Source organism: Haematobia irritans, chromosome 1 (genome assembly GCF_050003625.1).
Source record: "Haematobia irritans isolate KBUSLIRL chromosome 1, ASM5000362v1, whole genome shotgun sequence".
In the NCBI taxonomy this organism is placed as follows: domain Eukaryota; kingdom Metazoa; phylum Arthropoda; class Insecta; order Diptera; family Muscidae; genus Haematobia; species Haematobia irritans.
In genome coordinates, this window is record NC_134397.1 from 225,843,833 (window position 1) to 225,865,276 (window position 21,444).

General features: G+C 34.6%; 1 protein-coding gene across 1 annotated transcript in view; it reads left to right on the top strand.

The window, feature by feature from the left end:
• The first annotated feature begins 443 nt into the window (after positions 1-443).
• Positions 444-21,444, top strand: part of Dscam3 (Down syndrome cell adhesion molecule 3) — a 317,456-nt gene continuing 296,455 nt past the window's right edge. The window contains exons 1-2 of the mRNA XM_075299301.1: positions 444-607; positions 10,715-10,985. Coding sequence (XP_075155416.1) covers positions 574-607; positions 10,715-10,985 — 305 coding nt within the window. The 5' untranslated portion in view covers positions 444-573. The remainder of the gene's footprint in view (positions 608-10,714; positions 10,986-21,444) is intronic.

Below are 21,444 nucleotides of genomic sequence, written 5' to 3' on the forward strand. Positions count from 1 at the left end.
ATCGATTCTACAGATATGATGTAATTATATTATGTTGGGTATGATAACCATATGGGAGAACCATCACTGGGTTGTAAAATGTAAATGCTTAAACGTACGAATTATATCTAAATCTGGGTCATTTTGGACAGGAAGTTATACATACTTTCCATATAAAATATTCAGGTTAAAATCTCGTTGATATCGGGTTAAACTGTTAGGATTCCAATCATATTTTCCCAGATCTGGTAATATGTAATGTGTACTAAAGTATTTTTTCCAGAGGTAATTGATTTCGTTATATTTTTTAAGTATGTCGTTATTTTTTAATGACAAATGTTCACAGAAAAAATATTTATATTATTTTATCTATATTATAGTGCACTTTAGCAGAGTTGTTTAAAGCTTGAGAATGAAATATAATTTTTTTAATATTTTCCTTATTTCACATTTTTCCAGATAAAACATTTTGAGCACCCACAATCATCCTAGGCAGAGGGAGAGAGAGGAGGAATTTAAAAATCTCTCAAATCTAAAAGCAAATCGAAGAGTTCCATAAAACGTACAAAATTTAAATAAAGCACATGCTTAGCAATGAGTTCACCCGGTTTTGTTACCAAGGCAAAAGGTAAGTAATGTCAAAAGCAATATCACCCATATTCTCCCATTCCCCGCCAATAGCCATAAAACTCTATCTAGGATAATCCTGTATTAAGGGTTTTCCCATTAAAAATCTAACAACCTACATTTTTGGAACAAATACCCTGACGCAAATACATACACCACCGCCTCTACCACCATCGACTTAGTGAAAGCCTTTAAAAGCAAACATCGTCTAATTGTTGTCAACTGCTGGCAACTTGTTCTAAATTTGGAAAATATTATGCTGCGGGCTAACACATAGCGTGTGTTGACAATGTTTAAGCTGGGCCGATGGCAAATTCCAAGAATTTTACAAAACGTCCATAGACATTGACATACACCTGAATACAGAGGAAGAGTACTAGTGATGTATCAAAAAAAAAATGGGTTAACATTTGTAAAAGTGATTAAATTGAGAAAATGTTCTACATTGAAATATTGATGTAGAACATTGTAAGATAGGCATAAGACCAATATTAATATTAATGTGAATTTAAAATAGTGAAATTTAATAATATGTCTCAATAATTTCACCGAAAAAAAGCGAACTGTTTTATAGGAAGAATGAACTACCTCGCACGAAAATTGAACTAAATTTTACTCCACATTTTGAGATTTCCAAAAAGCGTTATTAAACCAAGAAAATTTAATGCCCTGTTGTACTTTTTAACTGCAGTTCACGAAATTACATCCTCTCATAGAAGAAAAAATGAACTATAAAGGGTGATACGGTCAAAATTTGGTCAATATAAACTTGACGTTTTTCTTTCAATTTTGCATTTCAAAAACCTGAACACCCCTCATTTTGAAGGAGTGTGTGTAGAATGTTGCTCCCATTTTGATTTTGGAATTCACTCTTCAGTTGTCAAAATGCCGTCCAAGCAAGAAGAGCAGCGTATCAAAATTTTGCTCGCGCATCGCGAAAATCCGAGCTACTCGCACGTAAAGCTGGCAAAATCGCTAAAAGTTGCCAAATCAACCGATACAAATGTAATTAAAGTGTTTGGGGAACGTTTGTCGACAGCCAGGAAGTCTGGATCGGGGGGAAATCGAAAACCGGAAGCCGCTGAGACGACAAAGAGAGTTGCCGGTAGTTTCAAGCGAAACCCTAATCTCTCTCTCCGAGATGCCGCAAATAAGCTGGGTGTATCGTCTACAACCGTTCATCGAGCCAAAAAACGAGCCGGACTATCGACTTACAAGAAGGTAGTGACTCCAAATCGCGATGATAAACAAAATACGACGGCCAAAGCGCGATCCCGGAGGCTGTAAACGACGATGCTGACGAAGTTTGACTGCGTGGTAATGGACAACGAAACCTACGTCAAAGCCGACTACAAGCAGCTTCCGGGACAGGAGTTTTATACGGCAAAAGGAAGGGGAAAGGTAGCAGATATTTTCAAGCACATAAAACTGTCAAAGTTCGCAAAGAAATATCTGGTTTGGCAAGCCATCTGTACCTGTGGCTTGAAAAGCAGCATTTTCATAGTTTCCGGGCCTGTCAACCAAGAAATTTACGTGAAAGAGTGTTTGAATAAACGTCTGCTGCCTTTCCTGAAGAAACACGGTTGTACTGTTTTGGCCGGATTTGGCATCTTGCCATTACGGTAAAAAGGCCATGGAGTGGTACGCCGCCAACAACGTGCAGGTGGTTCCCAAGGACAAGAACCCTCCCAACACGCCAGAGCTCCGCCCAATTGAGAAATACTGGGCTATTGTCAAGCGGAACCTAAAGAAGACCAAAAAAATGCTAAGGACGAGCAGCAGTTCAAGGCAAACTGGCTTTCTGCGGCGAAGAAGGTGTACAAGGTGGCTGTACAAAATCTGATGGCAGGTGTCAAGCGTGAGGCCCGGCAATTCGGATTTGGAAAAGCGAAAGCCTAACTGAATATTTTTCCTGAATTTTATACTAATTGAACTTGAAAAAGAAATTTAATTTGATTTTTTTAAATAAACGATTTCACCGATTTACACGCGTTTTCCCTTGACCAAATATTGACCGTATCACCCTTTAAGTAAAGAAGAAAATCTTTGGCGCCAAATCATCAACCATACAGTAGTTCATTCTCACTATTTTTGGGAATCGTACGAAAATTTTCGTTTGCTTTTGTTCATATTGAACTTATGTGTACGGACATTGAATTTTATACCCACGTAAAGTTCTTAAAATTTTTGAGACATACTTAAAAAAAAGTAAGATTTCATTAAGCTGTAGAAAATTTCGAAAAAATAATAAAATTTAACTACTAACAAATAATTTTTTTCCAATAAAAATAAGTTAAATTTAGCGTTAGTTTAACTACGGAAATTTTTTTCTGTGTATATGGCTCTAATGGTTGGCGTTATGATGGTAATTGTGTTTTAATTAAACATACGAGGGACTCAAGATACGTACGCAGAAAAAAAGTAAACTGTTGTATGGGAAAGATAAACTAACTTGTGTGAAAATTGAACCATCCCAATATATTATATATATTTTTTTAATTTCCATAATGTATTGCTTAAGTTTTGGATTATAATTACAATTAACTAAATTTTTCCATCTCATAAAAGTAAAAATGAAATTAAAGTAAAGAACAAATCAATGGCGTATTGAAGTTAAGTAGATCGGTTTATATGGGGGCTATATCAAACCTCGATCTACATATATCCCTTCGGAAAATATCATACCTGAAGGTGAGCCACGACAATAATCTTTTCGTGAGTGTGCGTGAGTAACAAGTTTCGGAAGAAGATGCTCATAGAAATACTCACAGTTACGGGGTTGGAAAGAAATCATGCGGATTGTGGTACAAAAATATCGCACTGCCTCCATAAGGATACCGAACTGAATAGGGGAGAGACTGAAAAAAGCGGTAATAGAGAAGGTTTTGTATGGATTAGAATGAAAATGAAGAATGCAATAAAATGGAATGGAAGGGCACTTTATGATAGGATGCCAAAATGAGTGAGCCTGTGCCTGGGCCATGGACTACACTGAAACAAGGGGGAGGAGAATAATGAAGACGATTGCGAGGACGGGACTATCCGTAGCGAAAACAGGCTACACCCCTCTTTTTATAAAACCCTATTGCGAAGGGACCATACCAGATGTAACGATGTTATCGGAAAGATACCCAAACAGAATTCTAAAGTGGAATGTACTAGAAATATACACAGCGAGAGATCATCAATATAGAAAGAAGCTTTTCCATACGAACGGACATGGAAATATTCTAAAGAAGCACAACCACTAGTACACGCAAGTGGAACGTTAAGAAAATGGACGACTCGATTCCGATAACCGAGATTGATCGTCGACTCTGTGCTGAAATTCAAGGTGCGATGAGCACCAAATTGTGAAACATAGAAAAACCACAATAATCGTAGGATGTAGCAAGGCTATAGCGAAAGTAGGGAATATAAACTCCAAGAAAGTGGCGGTACACTGGTGGAACGATGTGACTGCAGAACTGTGGCGAAACTGCTTAATACGAGGACGAATATACACTAGAGCACGATGCATAGATTTGGCTGAAAAAGAACACGATGAATATAAGGACGCCAAAATACGCTAAGAAATGCCATAAATAACATCAAGAAAAATCAATGGGAGGAACTCCGAAACGACCAGACCCTGGGATTTGAGTGGCAAATTAATGAAAAAGTTAAGTTCAAAGAACCCGGTTTAAGATAACATATGGAAGGTGAAACTATGGACTATGGTCAACACTTTTTTCCAACACACAGTATTAGAGTTGAAACCTGTACTGAAAAAAAAGCATGTCCGGTTCCAAAGATTTTGTCTTTACTTTAAAAAATTTGGTATTGATTTCGAGCCAAAGAAGCGGATAATACAATTAAAGATACTTTTAAGACAAAATTCTCTTTTAAATTTAGGTTTTGTGTTCTTGCTTCTAGGAAGCAAATTTTAATTTTTAATTTTTTCAGCTTTTTTCTTCATATACTATCAAAGTCCTTTGAAAACGAGTTAACGACAACTTTATCTTCTAAATTCAGACTCGACTTACAGTAGAAATTATGCTATATTTTTTGCTTTGTAGTGAAGATGCAAACAGATAACAAATTTAAAGACAATATCATTAGTTTTAAAGAATTTTTCTGAATTATTAAAGTCGAGTTGACCTTAGCCCAAAATTTTTTTTCATGTTATGATACCCATTTTTAAGTCAAATCACATTATTATAAGGACAATAAGACTTCATTGAAAAGTTTATCGACTTTTGGACGAGGAAAAAATCTTTATATTAGAGAAATGCATCTTCTATGCTAAGCAAAATTTGAATTCGTATTTTAAAGACATGAAATCTTTGGCCTCACTACAATATTTTTTTCGGTGTGGAAAGGACAGAAACTGGTACTCATAAGTAAAGGAAGAGAATATCTGCGCGAACCATCCTAATAAAGGCGCCACACTAATAAAAAAAGTTACTTGCATCCAAAGATTTTGAATTTCCCTTAAGGATTTTGGTATTGATTCCGCAACAAAAATGCGGCTTTTTAGAAATAAAGAAATTTTTAGAGACCTATCTAGCTCTAAATCTTGGATCAATAAAATTGAAAGTATGGCACAGATCGCCTTTATTGAATTTTCACATTTTATTTACGAAAAATTAAAAAACTGTTCACTTAGAAATAAATGCCTATTTAAAAGTCTAAATTATACCATATACTTCAGAGAAAACAAACCAAGACATGGTGCAACTATAAGCCAAGGTGCAAAATCAAAATAAGTCTTAGCCTATATTTGAAGCGTTTTTATCTTAAATCTAAAGATTCAATATATTAGTGAATTTAAAGACGATTTCTTTAATATAAAAATGTGGTTCTATGCCTTAAGGAATTTTTTCTTAGTTCAAGTGTATGCTTATTTAACGAAGGGAAGCAATTTTGCACGATTCGTGTTCAATATTAAAAATTTTTTTTTTAAGCTAAGATTATAAACTTTCTTTTAATTAAAATGTCATTATTTTAAAGAAATTTGTTCTTAGTATTGCGTAAATTGCGTGTCCTAAAATTTAGGATGCATAATCATCCATATTGGGTCAATAGTTTTTACATTGTATGTATACCTAACCCAGCAAACAAATTTGCTAGGTTGGTAAGCCAGCACTTCCAAAAATGTTCTTCCAAAGCTGTTCGTTATTTTAACTACACAGGAAGTTCTTTTAACACAATTTTGTATACCTTGCTTTTTTAACTTTTTTTAATTGTTGTAACATTTTTGTTTCAAATAGGATAAAAACGTAGTAAGAATTAATAAAATGGTACCAATTATTCAAATTTTATTTAAAAAATGATACATAAATTCTAGAAAAATTGCGAATTGTTGAACATTTTTTAAGTTAAACGTTTCGGACAAGCATTAGAATGGATTAGAAATCATAAAAAAGTTTATTGCGGCAAAATATCGCAATTTTTTTAATTCACATCCAAACATTGAGAAATTATGAAAATTTAGTGCAACAGCTGTTAAAATGTTGGACATCCGTCCTATGGTAAGCCCATGTTAAATTCATCACTTCCGGATCCAAAAAGAACATTTTCATTAATTTATTGGCGACGCTTTTTTTGCTGAACAGACTAGAACAGACTTGTCGTGCTCAGAGATGGTCTGTATCAAACTTTTTTAGGTTTGCGACTGTCGCAAAGTTGTAAACGTCGTAAACGTCACATACGTGTCGTAAATGTAGAAAAGGTAACAAAAGTCGCAAACTCAAAATACTTTAGTCGCGTCAGCTAGGCAGCAAATTCGATGATATCCAAGACGATGGTATGTGCGAAGAGAAGGGTTTAGTCCCCACATTTTCCCTATTGCCTTTTGCACGAGTACAGGGTAACCGTGGATTTTCTCGTCCTTTCTTAGCTTTAAGTTCAGTCTCCTGTCCAATATAACCCCAAGGTATTTTGCACACTCACCAACTGGAATTTCGACATCACCTAAGAAAATAGGCTTGACCGTGGGAAAACTTTCACAAATTTCTGCAAAAACTCACAGCGAATGCTGTTAAACCCAATAACATATAACCCCAAGGTATTTTGCACACTCACCAACGGGAATTTCGGGGGTTATATTGGACAGTCTCCTGTCCAATATAACCCCAAGGTATATCGCACACTCACCAACGGGAATTTCGATACCACCTAAGAAAATAGGCTTGACCGTGGGAAAACTTTCACAAATTTCTGCAGAAGCTCACAGCGAATGCTGTCAAACTAAATTAAAAAATGTTCAGGATTTCTTCTATTCAAAATTAGGTTTTCTACAGTAGGTTTACGACTTTTGCGACATACGTATTATACCGTCGCAAATGTATGTCGCAAAAGTCAATGTTTGTGACAGGCCAACCCTGGTCGTGCTATTTGCTATCCTAGAGTTAACAAGTATATACAGCAGTAAGTTCGGCCGGGCCGAATCTTAAATACACACCACCATGAACCAAATATTAGGGTTTCCTTTGAAATTTCAGGAGGACTTGAGGACACTTCCCGAAAATAAATTTAAAGATTTCACCTATGAGGACTATATCAGATTCTGGATTTATAAGAACCATTTTTGTTTGAGTTTTAGATGAATCATTAACATCTCTTGTAAGTGATCAAGAAAATTATAAAATATCGTCTTGATATGAAATCTTAAATCTGTAGAAGTAAAATCTGGAAATTTTACATTGAGTTCCAAACAATTTTCATGATCAGTGCGCCTTCTACACCCTCAAGAAGTGAAGTCGGTCTATATGGAGGCATTACCAAATGGACCGATAAAAACTTAATCCGATACACGTTTTTGTGAGCCTAAAATACCAGAATATTTACAATTTCAGGCGAATCAGATAAAAACTACGGTTTCTAGAAACCCAAGGAGTAAAATCGGGAAATCGGTCTATATGGGGGCTATACCAAAATATGGACCGATACTCACCATTTTCCTAAAATACCTCTAGATTTCCAATTTCAGGTAAATTGAATAAAAACTGCGGTTTCTATAAGCCCAAGAAGTAAAATCGGGAGATCGGTCTATATGGGGGCTATACCAAAATACGAACCGATACTCACCATTTTCGGCACACCTCTTTATGGTCCCAAAATACCTCTAACTGCGGTTTCTATAAGCTCAAGAAGTAAAATCGGGAGATCGGTCTATATAGGGGCTATACCAAAATACGAACCGATACTCACCATTTTCGGCACACCTCTTTATGGTCCCAAAATACCTCTAGATTTCCAATTTCAGGTAAATTGAATAAAAACTGCGGTTTCTATAAGCCCAGAAGTAAAATCGGGAGATCGGTCTATATGGGGGCTATACCAAAACATGGACCGATACTCACAATTTTTGGCACATGTATTTGTGGTCCTACAATACCTCTAGATTTCCAATTTCAGGTAAATTGAATAAAAACTGCGGTTTCTATAAGCCCAAGAAGTAAAATCGGGAGATCGGCCTATATGGGGGCTATACCAAAATACGGACCGATACTCACCATTTTCAGCACACCTCTTTATGGTCCTAAAATACCTCTAGATTTCTAATTTCAGGTAAATTGAATAAAAACTGTGGTTCTATAAGCCCAAGAAGTAAAATCGGGAGATCGGTCTATATGGGGGCTATACCAAAATATGGACCGATACTCACAATTTTTGGCACACGTATTTGTGGTCCTACAATACCTCTAGATTTCCAATTTCAGGTAAATTGAATAAAAACTGCGGTTTCTATAAGCCCAAGAAATAAAATCGGGAGATCGGTCTATATGGTGGCTATATGGGGGCTATACCAAAACATGGACCCATACTCACCATTTTTGGCACACCTCAAATTGCAAATTGGATAAAAACTACGATTTCTATAAGCCCAAGACCCAAATCGGGAGGTCGGTTTATATGGGGACTATATCAAAACCTGGACCGATATAGCCCATCTTCGAACTTGAGCTGCCTGCAGACAAAAGACGAGTTTGTGCAAAATTGCTTCATTATTGAAGACTGTAGCGTGATTGCAACAGACAGACAGACAGACAGACAGACGGACAGACAGACATCGTTATATCGTCTTAGAATTTCTCCCTGATCAAGAATATATATACTTTATATAGTCGGAAATCGATATTTCGATGTGTTACAAACGGAATGACAAACTTATTATACCCCCGTCACCATTCTATGGTGGTGGGTATAAAATGGAAAAATACTGATACTGATACTAATACTAATACTAATACAAATACTAATACTAATACTAATACTAATACTAATACTAATACTAATACTAATACTAATACTAATACTAATACTAATACTAATACTAATACTAATACTAATACTAATACTAATACTAATACTAATACTAATACTAATACTAATACTAATACTAATACTAATACTAATACTAATACTAATACTAATACTAATACTAATACTAATACTAATACTAATACTAATACTAATACTAATACTAATACTAATACTAATACTAATACTAATACTAATACTAATACTAATACTAATACTAATACTAATACTAATACTAATACTAATACTAATACTAATACTAATACTAATACTAATACTAATACTAATACTAATACTAATACTAATACTAATACTAATACTAATACTAATACTAATACTAATACTAATACTAATACTAATACTAATACTAATACTAATACTAATACTAATACTAATACTAATACTAATACTAATACTAATACTAATACTAATACTAATACTAATACTAATACTAATACTAATACTAATACTAATACTAATACTAATACTAATACTAATACTAATACTAATACTAATACTAATACTAATACTAATACTAATACTAATACTAATACTAATACTAATACTAATACTAATACTAATACTAATACTAATACTAATACTAATACTAATACTAATACTAATACTAATACTAATACTAATACTAATACTAATACTAATACTAATACTAATACTAATACTAATACTAATACTAATACTAATACTAATACTAATACTAATACTAATACTAATACTAATACTAATACTAATACTAATACTAATACTAATACTAATACTAATACTAATACTAATACTAATACTAATACTAATACTAATACTAATACTAATACTAATACTAATACTAATACTAATACTAATACTAATACTAATACTAATACTAATACTAATACTAATACTAATACTAATACTAATACTAATACTAATACTAATACTAATACTAATACTAATACTAATACTAATACTAATACTAATACTAATACTAATACTAATACTAATACTAATACTAATACTAATACTAATACTAATACTAATACTAATACTAATACTAATACTAATACTAATACTAATACTAATACTAATACTAATACTAATACTAATACTAATACTAATACTAATACTAATACTAATACTAATACTAATACTAATACTAATACTAATACTAATACTAATACTAATACTAATACTAATACTAATACTAATACTAATACTAATACTAATACTACTTCTGTTTCCTTCACATGTATTCTCCTTCCATACATTCACATGAACAAAAGTATGATGAAATTTATCTGTTCAATAAACTTTAGCTAATTTAGTTTCATATCTTATATTTACACTACTGATTAAGGATAATAACATCCTTTGCCAACTGCATGATTATGAATATGAAACAGAAGGATATAGGGAGTAGTAATGCTACCTAACTTTGGGCCCAGCACAGCAGAATAAATGGCATATGGCACACGGATATCGCTAAACCTATAAAAGTGAAAGTTTTGGCTACGAGTGAGTGTGTGTGTGTCGGGTATGTGCTTATGGGTATCGGCATTAGAGTCATTGTGAATGTATGGGGGTTATGTTTTAATGTAACCTCCATATTGTTGAGGTTTTGTTATTTAGAAAACAACACTTTTTGTCCCTTACCCAGCCAAATTATGTTAATTATAAGTTTTTTTGGTTTTTATTGCCAACACTTGTTGTACATGACCACCTTTGCTGGTTTTCATTTCAGCAAGCTGGCATTCATTGTTGTACTCATTGTGTTCACTTAGTGTTGTTTTTTGTTTTTGGTCTTTTGCAGGTTTTGTCTGTCTCACCTCATTATCGTTGTTGGAAATTACTTTAGTTACGACCACTACACTATTTCTGGTATTACTGCCGCATTCAGTGCCAGTGGTAAAAGCCACAAGCGGCTTACGAGTACCCACCTTTTTGCAGGAGCCACCATCACGTTTACTCTTTGGCAATGACACTGGCAGTCAAGCCACCTGTACAGCCCATGGAAATCCACCACCAATTGTGTCCTGGGTTCTAAGTGATGGTACAATGGCCACCCAAGTGCCAGGACTTAGGTAAGTAAAAGTTTTCATTGTATGACTTGGATGGGTGGCAGTGGTATAAAAAAACACAAAGGAGGTGAAACAACAAAGTTATAACTAAGGCAAGAAATATCACAACTGGTTTTATATGAGAGTTGTAGATAGGTATATGTGAAGAGAACATGTTTGTCATAATCGTAATTATGTGACATAAAATGCACGCTTGTTGCTTATCTCTCTTGTTTTTGTAGTGGTAGACATTGTAACAGTTTGTTTTCGGGAAGTAGGCCTACATAGGAAAGGGCCCTTAATCAAATGATCAAATTAGAGGTCTTACGCTTATATTGAAAAAGTATATCGGTCGGCGATTATGTTCTGGGAGGGTAAAACTAGTAACAAAAAGCATCCTTACACACACAGAAAAAATCATGAACGGCGTAGTCATTTCAAAACGTTTCGTTCATGAAATTGAATCAACACACATGTGTTGTGAAACTAGGAACAGACGGGGTCAACCTGACAACGTAAAAATGATACCATGCGTTATCAAAACAACAACCAGCATTCATGATCTGAAAACATAATGGTTACGAATTTATAAATACAAAAAAAAACCGCTACCGTGGCTCGAACCTGTGTTGTCTGCACCATACGCGTCGCCTTAGCACATTGCACCAGCGGCGCAGTTGCCCTAACATCGTCTAACGATTATTTTACGATTTTTCATAGCCAAAGAAAAATGAACGCCATTATGAAATCGTGAACGCCCGTGGACGAAATCGTGAACATTCCGTTTTGATTTTTTGTGAATGTTTCCGTTTAATTTTGTCACCGTCCGTTCAAGATTGTGGAGCGCAAATTTTTCTATTAGTGAGATAGTCTTAGAATTTCCCCAGGATCCAAGAAATAACAAACTTATTATGCATCCATCACCATTCTTTTATGATGGGTATAATAATACGACGTAGTATACAACAACCTTTACTTACATAACCACTATATTTATAGGGCCTCTTACCCAAAAGCTGAATATATCATCATAGCCTTACTGGTGATTTGTGTTGAGGCCATGTTGTATGGGATTGTGGTTTGGAATCCCTGACCCAACAAATGGGTCAACATCAAGCCTCTATAATGGTAGGATATTTTGGTTACATACTGACCAAGTACACTGGTATGCCTTACTGCTTCGTGGTTTTTTGGGTGTAGACTATATTGCCGTTTTCTTTGTTGTATATAAAAAAAAAATCAAAACAATGAATGGTGTCAGATTTAAAGCTCATCAAATACTTTAGGTTTACTTTAAAGATTATAACGACTTCATATTTTTAGTAAGCTTGCTATTATGGTTTGTTATTGGGTGGCTCTGAGTTTTTTAGGTTTATTCAAAAATTCGGAGCATGACTGAAGGTGCCAAGAGATTGTCATTGCACTGATGGTAATATTTTTCGATGGTTGGTAACTATCATCTTCATATCATCCTTCTGGGGGCATTCTCCAGATTGTCCCTTTTGTGTAAGTACTGTACGAGTAAGTAACAGATTGGCTGATAAGTCCCCGGTCTAACAAAGAAAAACCCTTTTTTTGTCAAAATTCGTTTTTTATTATTCAACATAGTTCCCTTCATGAGCGATACAACGATTATAACGACCTTCCAATTAGTTGATACCCTTTTTGTAGTACTCCTTCGGTTTTGCCTAAAAATAGGCCTCAATTTCGGCGATCACCTCTTCATTGCAGCCAAATTTTTTCCCTGCGAGCATCCTTTTGAGGTCTGAGAACAAGAAAAAGTCGCTGGGGGCCAGATCTGGAGAATACGGTGGGTGAGGAAGCAATTCGAAGCCCAATTTATGAATTTTTCCCATCGTTCTCAATAAGTTGTGGCACGGTGATTTGTCTTGGAGGAACAACACTTTTTTCTTCCTCATATGGGGCCGTATTGCCATAAAATAGTCACTTTGATGGTTTTTCCCTTCTCAAGATAATCGATAAAAATTATTCCATGCGCATCCCAAAAAACAGTGGCCATTACTTGGCCAGCGGACTTTTGAGTCTTTCCACGCTTCGGAGACGCTTCACCGGTCGCTGTCCACTCAGCCGACTGTCGATTGGACTCAGGAGTGTAGTGATAAAGCCATGTTTCATCCATTGTCACATATCGAGGGAAAAACTCGGGTGTATTACGAGTTAACAGCTGCAAACACCGCTCAGAATCATCAACACATTGTTGTTTTTGGTCAAATGTGAGCTCGCGCGGCACCCATTTTGCACAGAGCTTCCGCATATCCAAATATTGATGAATGATATGACCAACACGTTCCTTTGATATCTTTAAGGTCTCTGCTATCTCGATCAACTTCATTTTACGGTCATTCAAAATCATTTTGTGGATTTTTTTGATGTTTTCGTCGGTAACCACCTCTTTCGGGCGTCCACTGCGTTCAACGTCCTCCGTGTTCATTTCACCGTGCTTGAATTTTGCATACCAATCAATTATTGTTGATTTCCCTGAGGCAGATTCCGGAAATTTATTATCAAGCCAAATTTTTGCTTCCACCGTATTTTTTCCCTTCAGAAAACAGTACTTTATCAAAACACGAAATGCCTTTTTTTCATTTTTTTCACAATAACAAAAGTTGCTTCACACAAGACGCTCTATCTCACAAACTAATTGACTTACAGATGTCAAATTTTGACACGAATCATTTGAAGGTTGGTACTATATAAAAATAATATGCATTTAATACTAGTGACGCTATCTATGTGTCAGACCGAGGACTTATCAGCCAACCTGTTACTCTAGACTTGTGCATAGGAGGCTTTGAAAGAAATAAAATTGTATCGAGGAGGTTTAAAATTGAAAAAAATTTTAAAAGAAAAATTGATTGTCGTTTGAAGAAAAGAAAATTGATTGTCGCTCGAAAAAAAAAAATGATTGTCGCTTGAAAAAAAAAAACAAGTATATACAGTAGAAGTTCGGCCTGGCCGAATCTTAAATATCAACCACCATGAATCAAATATAATAGTTTCCTTTGAAAATTGCAGGGGGGTTTGATGACAGATATTTTCCCAAGCAGATCAGTTCAACCAGTACGCTTCCCACAGATAAATGTAAAGATTTTACCTATGAAGGCGAGATCAGATTCTGAATTTATAAGAACCATTTTTGTTAGAGTTTTAGAGTAATCATAAACATCTCTTGTAAGTGAAAGAAAATTATGAAATAACGCCTTGATTTGAAATCTAAAATCTTTGAATTTTCATCTCAATTATTTAAATGACTACGTGAAGTAAAATCTGGAAATTTTGCATTCAGTTTCAAGCAGTTTTCATGATCAATGAGCATTCTATACTCTCAATAAGTGAAATCGGTGTATATGAAGGCCTTACAAAATGGACCGACAAAACTAAATCATATACACTTTGTTATGGGTCTAAAATGCCAGTATATTTTCAATTTGTGGCAAATCGGATAAAAACTACAATTTCTAGAAACCCTAGGATTTAAATTGGGAGTTCCATGTAATTAGGGCTATACAAAAACATGGAAGGATACACACAGTATTCAGCACATTTAATTGTAATTATAGAATTTAGACCCCAAATCGGAAGGCCGGTTTATAAGGGGGCTATATCAAAAACTGTACCAATACTCAATATACTCGGCACACCCCTTTATGGTCCTAGAATACCTCTAGATTTCTAATTTCAGGCAAATTGTGTAAAAACTACGAATTCTATATGGGGGCTATATCAAAACATGGAAAGATACTCACCATTTTCGGCACACCTCTTTAAGCTCCTAGAATACCTTTAGATTTCCGATTTAAGGCAAATTGGGTAAACATTACTGACTCTAGAAGACCAAGAAGTAAAATCGGGAGATTGGTCTATATGGGGGCTATATTAAAACATGGACCGGTACTCACCCTTTTCGGTACACGTCTTGAGAGTCCTAGAATACTTTTAGATTTCAAATTTCAGGTAAATTGGATTAAAGCTACGGATTCTAGAAGCCCAAGAAATAAAATCGGGAGATCGGTCTATATGTGGGCTATATCAAAACATGGACCGATACACCCCATTTTCGGCACACCAATTTCCGGAAATTCGGGTAGAAAATACACTTTCTATACGCCCAAAAATCAAAATCGGGAAATCGGTCCATATGGGCGCTATACCAAAACATGGACCGATAGGCACCATTATAGGTACACTTTTTGATGGTCCTAGAATACTTCTAGATTTCCAATTTCAGGCAAATTGGATAAAAACTACAGTTGTTTTTAAGCCCAAGCCCCCAAATCGGGAGGTCGGTTTAACTGGAGACTATATCAAAGCTTGGACCGATATAGCCCATCTCCGAACTTGACCTGCTTGCAAACAAAAGACGAATCTGTGCCCAATTTTAGAACGATACCGCTATTATTGAAGGCTTCGGCGTGATTACAACAGACAGATAGACGAATATGATTATATCGTCTTAGAATTTCTCCCTGATCAAAAATATATATACTTTATATAGTCGGAAATCGATACTTCGATGTGTTACAAACGGAATGACAAACTTGTTATACCCCCGTCGCCATTCTATGGTGGTGGGTATAAAAACATTCCAAATGCAAACTAATGCAGCATAAATATCCGAAATCACTATAAATTAAATGAATTAACAAATAATGTGGATTAAAAAAAAAAAAAATATCTAAAGAAATTATTTCCCGATTGTTTCTTATTCTTTTTGTTTTGCATTAGAATTTTAAAATATAGAGATAGGCTGTTTGTTGTAATTTAACATAATTTTTAATTCCCCTTTAACTTATCCGTTTATCTAGAAATAAATGTCAATATAATCATTTCTAAAAATATGAAATATTATTAAATTATTTGAGTTTAATTTTCGAAATTGAAGGTTTTAGCGTGTAGAATGTCACTAGGGCTGACAAATATCATGGTAGGCAAGGCAGGTGGGAAGGATATCAATGACACTTAGATATCCATTTTTCGGATCCGATTCCGTTTTCTTTTAAATAGCTAGATAGATCTGTCTTTATGAAAAAATGTGTATGCTACAATTAAAATTTTATTGTTTGTGTAAGAGGCTGGGATCTAACTTCTGCGACAAGGACAACCCCCTCCTCTGGGCAAGGTCGGAACATTCGTTAGCAACGGTCAGTAGAAGTTAGAATCTAGAGTGAGAGCAGTTATATTTGTGCAGATGTTTTTGTATGCCCCGAGCGGCTTCGGTTGCGATTTGATCTCGATTAAAAGTAGATGCCGAAAGTGTTTTCTTTTTTGGTTATTCCATTTTTTTTTTTTTTTTTATTTATATTTTATTCACAATTTTAATAAATTCACAAAAAATAATGGCCTCAGCGCCAACTATAGGCATTGTAGAGGCGAGCTGGCAAAATTAAACTTATGTCTTATAAAAATACATTTCTAGTTGAATATATACCATATAATGTGATTCCAAATATAAATCCAACAGTAAAAGAAAAAAAGAAAAAAAAACTACAAAAGGAGCGTTTCAATATTTTCACATAAATACGACTTGCATCTTTTCTTAAAAATTGAAATTCTTCGAGTATTTTTGATTTCGGGGGGCAAGCTATTAAACTTTAATCCTCCAATATAATCAATACGTTGCTTGCACTTTTCAAATCTACATCTAGGAATCCTCAGGTTTCCTTGGTTTCTTGTGACAAAGTGAGATTGGTTTTGAACATAATCTATAGTATGATGTCCAATTTTATACAAATTTTTAAAAACAAACGTTAAAACTTGATTGTCATATGTACCGCGTATTGGCAAAATAGTTTTACACACTTCACTATAAAGAGCGATCGAAGGATACGTCAGAGGGAGATTATACACTAGTTTTAATGCCTTATTTTGCATTCGTTGCAAAGATTTTAATACTGCACCATTTCCGTTGCATGCATAGCAAATTGCCATATAATTCAAGTGTGATTGAACAAGTGATTGATATATCAATAATTTTGTCTTACAGCTCAGTCTCCTACTAAACTTGAACAAAATTCCGATCGCCGGAGCTATCTTTTTCTTCACATCCTCAATATGCATATTCCACGATAGGTTACTTTGCAAAGTCAATCCTAAATATCTAACATAATGCGATTCGTGAACACGTTTCCCATCTATATGCACATAAAAATCATTATTTAAGCTCCTAGAGTTAGGCTTAAACCTAATAAGCCTTGTTTTCTGGGGGTTAATTATCAACCTGTTCAGCCTAGCAAACTCAAAAATTAGCGCCGCATCCCTCTCCATGGAAGTCCTAAGAACAATAGCATCCCTGTATGGATAGAATAAGACAACATCATCGGCAAACATCACAAGTTTTCCGTCTAATTGCAAGTTCTTTAAATCATTTAGGTAAATCATAAACAGAAGTGGCCCTAGGCCACTCCCCTGAGGGACCCCAAACTTAAAATCTCTTAAATTACTCTTAGAGCCATTGATATGAACGTACTGCCTTCTATTGGTCATGTAACTCTTAAATAGCAATAACTCATCGCCCATTATTCCATAATATTTCATTTTTTCTAACAGAATATTATGATCCACAAGATCAAACGCCTTCGTAAAATCGAAAAATATTCCACAAACTCCATTGTAACCTTCGTCCAGAGAACTACAGATAAATCTAACAACATTGACTACTGCATCTTGAGCCCCACACCCTCTTCTAAAACCAAATTGAAATTTATATATAAAGTCATTTTCCTCAAAGTATTTAAGTAGCTTATCATATATAATTCTTTCAAATATTTTGTCAACGGTTGATAAAACTGATATAGGTCTATATTTATCCACTGATATAGCGTTAGTTTCCTTCGGGATCGGAATGATTTTCTGAATTTTTAAAGCATCCGGATATGTCGATGTTGATATCATCTTATTTAATATAGTATGCAGAACTGGGGCAAGAATTTCCCAATTCTCTTTTACGAATTTTGGAGATATATTGTCATAGCCAGGACTTTTCCCAACAGAAATATTTCGTACCACCTCAATTACATCTTAAATCCCAACATTCCCAAATCTAAACCGCTTATTGACAGAACGAAGTGTACGAAGATCATTTATTGTATCACCCAAATTCACCTCAATAGTTTGTCTCAGTTCTTCTACTATATTTCCAAAATAATCATTAAATGTATTCGCCTTGATCTCATCACTAGTTATTAATTGTCCTCCGGAATCTATCAACTTCATCTCCTTACTTTTAGTTCTGCCAAGAGTATTGTTAATGAATTTCCAACATCTCTTTATATCATTGCCGGCAAACATGAGATTATCGATGTAGTATCTCTCTCGACATATCGCAGAAGCTCTCTTAATAATCTTACCAATTCTTTTTAGATCTTCATCTAATATGTGTTTATTCCTTGACCTTCGTCTCTTTTTTAACAAATTTCGTTTGTAAATAATCAAGTTCTGCAAGCTCGTATTTATCCATGGCGATAATTTAAAACCCAAATTGGTAATATATTTTTTGACCACGGTCGACTGACTAATAGCCGTTTCCATAGCGCTAATAACCGAACCTGTCAAATCTGAAACATCCATCAATAAGTAATCAGGAGGCAATCCATTCTGCAGTACACTTCTTGCTTTATCATAGTCACAAACCATTTTCGTTTCCTCAATGTAGTCATTTGTGTTCCTATTGGTTCTCACTTTACAAAATATTATGTTATGATCCGAAAGATCACACTCCACCGAATCAATACTAATGGACTCAACAAAATTACTGAACACTTGATCTATACTTGTGCCACTACATGGCCTAGTAATCAGATTATGTGCATTCATGCAATCATAACTCTGAAATGTACTAAGTAAATCTGCATAATGTAAATTTGCCAGGGAATCGACGTTTGAATCCCCAAGAATAATGATAGGGTATTGAACTTTAAAACTGAAGAACAATTAAATTATAAAAAAAACCTATGCTGCAACCCAAAATTAAAATAGTGGAATGAGATTTAGAATTCCCACTTGTTGTCTACCATTTGTATACATTTTTGGGAAAAAGTCATAAATATTTTTAAACCAAACAGCAAAAGCAATATGTCTACGCGTATTGTTCAAGTTGGTGAAGAAGAATTCTATGGCATCCAAGTACATATGCACTGTTTTAAACAATTCATTGGTATCACTCACTTCACTCATGTCTCTTGTCAAATGAATGTTACCAGTATGAATATGAATTCTCATAAAGTGACATTACCATACCCCGCTATTCGAGTACCTTTCCATTTCCATCCTTTGTCAACATACATACATCAACAAACAGCCCTTGGTCATTGAAGTGAGAAGACTAGCTATGTACTCGTATTGGATAATCGAAAAGGTACTTTCGTATTCTGTCAATAGATATTGTTGGTAGCAATAACATTATTTGAGCCGATGTGTGAGAGCATGCATTATTGTGTGAAGAATGATCCATCTGCGGCGGTTAAGACGGAATTGTATACCATGCGGTCATGCGTGCGTACGTCATATGTAATTGTCACAAAAATTAAAATGTCGGAAATAACATACTATTGTTTGAGTTACACGACAAGGTAACGGACGCACACGACCGTATGAAGTTGATAAACTTTTAACTTTCCAATGCGCCGGGTGCGTTGACAACATGTAAACAAATCTAAAATAAGGACGAGAAATTATTGAGGAAGTTAAAAATTATAAAGTTCTATACTTTAAAAAGTGCGTGGAATATAAAAAACGTAATACGAGAAACAGAGGCGCAGAGGCGATGAATGCAATCAACAAATCTATTGGGGTTCCGATGTTGTGTAACTCAATTAAAAAATCGTATTCGTCAACGCATCCGAATATAAAGTACGCACGCATGACCATAACATATGGTATGAAATTCCACTTTTAGAATTGACAATAATCCGTTTTTATAGTGGTGCAACTGCGACATGTCCAGTTTTTCGTGCGCTAGCAACTTTTCTTGGGTTTGGCACATCTTGAAAAACCAATACTGATGTTTGAATTCAGCCTCATATGCGTCAATCCACTATTTATCTCCTGTCACGATATCATAGACATATTTTGAAACACCGCGATCGTATTTTTCGACCAATCGAAACGTACGCTTTTTTGAGCGATTGACAAATTGTGTGGGATCCAAAGCGACAATTTTTTTGACGGTCAACTGTTCATGTAATATTGAATTTATACTGGTCCCACTAATGTCTCAATCTCACTATAGGCCACAAGACGATTTTCAAATGTTGGAGCACAGCACCAATGGTTTCCGGAACAACAACTGTTTTTGGAGGACTTTGACGACATTCATCATGGAGTGAACTACGACCTCGGCTTAATTCACCATACTACCGATAAACACTGATTCTTGACGGAGCTTAATCGCTAAAAATTTAATTAAATTCATCGAAGCACTGTTGTTGAGTTAACAATAAACGAAAAATATGAACATTTGGGACAATTTTTCTACTGTATGTCTCTAGTAAATGCACATTAATACAAAAACTATAGCTGATATTTTTTTGGGTCCTGTTTTTTATTTTTTTTCACACTTTGAAAAATATTATAGGCCAAAAAGCGCTTCTTTTCGTACACTCTCAAAAAATATCGCTTCTTTAACACATGTTCCAAACACATTTTGCAGGAAGCACATATATTATTAGATACTGCCGAAACATTAATATGTTTGTTTTATGTGAACATATCATATGTTTGGAAGCATTTTGAGCCCAAAAATATTATATGCTTGGAAGAATTTTTCCCAAAGACGATTGTGCTCATTGCCTAACATACTCGTAATTTTCACTTCCTCGAAATATTTTAGTTCTTGGCACCTTTTTCTGTAATACAAATAATGTTGAAGAAATTATTCACTTTTATAAATTTTTAAAATTTTACCTTTCGCCTGCACGGAGAATCGAACCGAGGACTATACAGTTTGTAAGCCAACAAACTACCCACTGGACTACGTAGCTGTTATAGTCACCAGTAGATAATTATCGTTATAAGTTACACTTATATAGCATAGTTTGCAGCGCCCACGAGCCCATGCAAACATAACATTATTTAACAGAAACATACATTTGTTTGCCACGTGGACTCTCCCGTCAACTCTCCCGGTTTCCATCTCAATTTCTTTCTCTATACTCTCTCTGTCGCTTTGAATAAAATATCACAACATATGTATGTTTAGTCGAAATTTGTAAATTTATATATGTTTGCATTCACACATTTGATTTTTATGAAACATTCATGCCCCAAACATAATATATTCTAACATATTAACATAGATGTCCCAAACATTTAGTGTTAATTTAGGAACATTCCTTGTTTGCACTTAAATATATTGTGTTTTAAAATTGTGCCCGAAACACATTTTGTTTATATCGGAATATATGAAAAACATATTTTTCTAAGAGTGTAAGGCCATTTGGTCACAATTCAAGAATCAAGTTTTCAG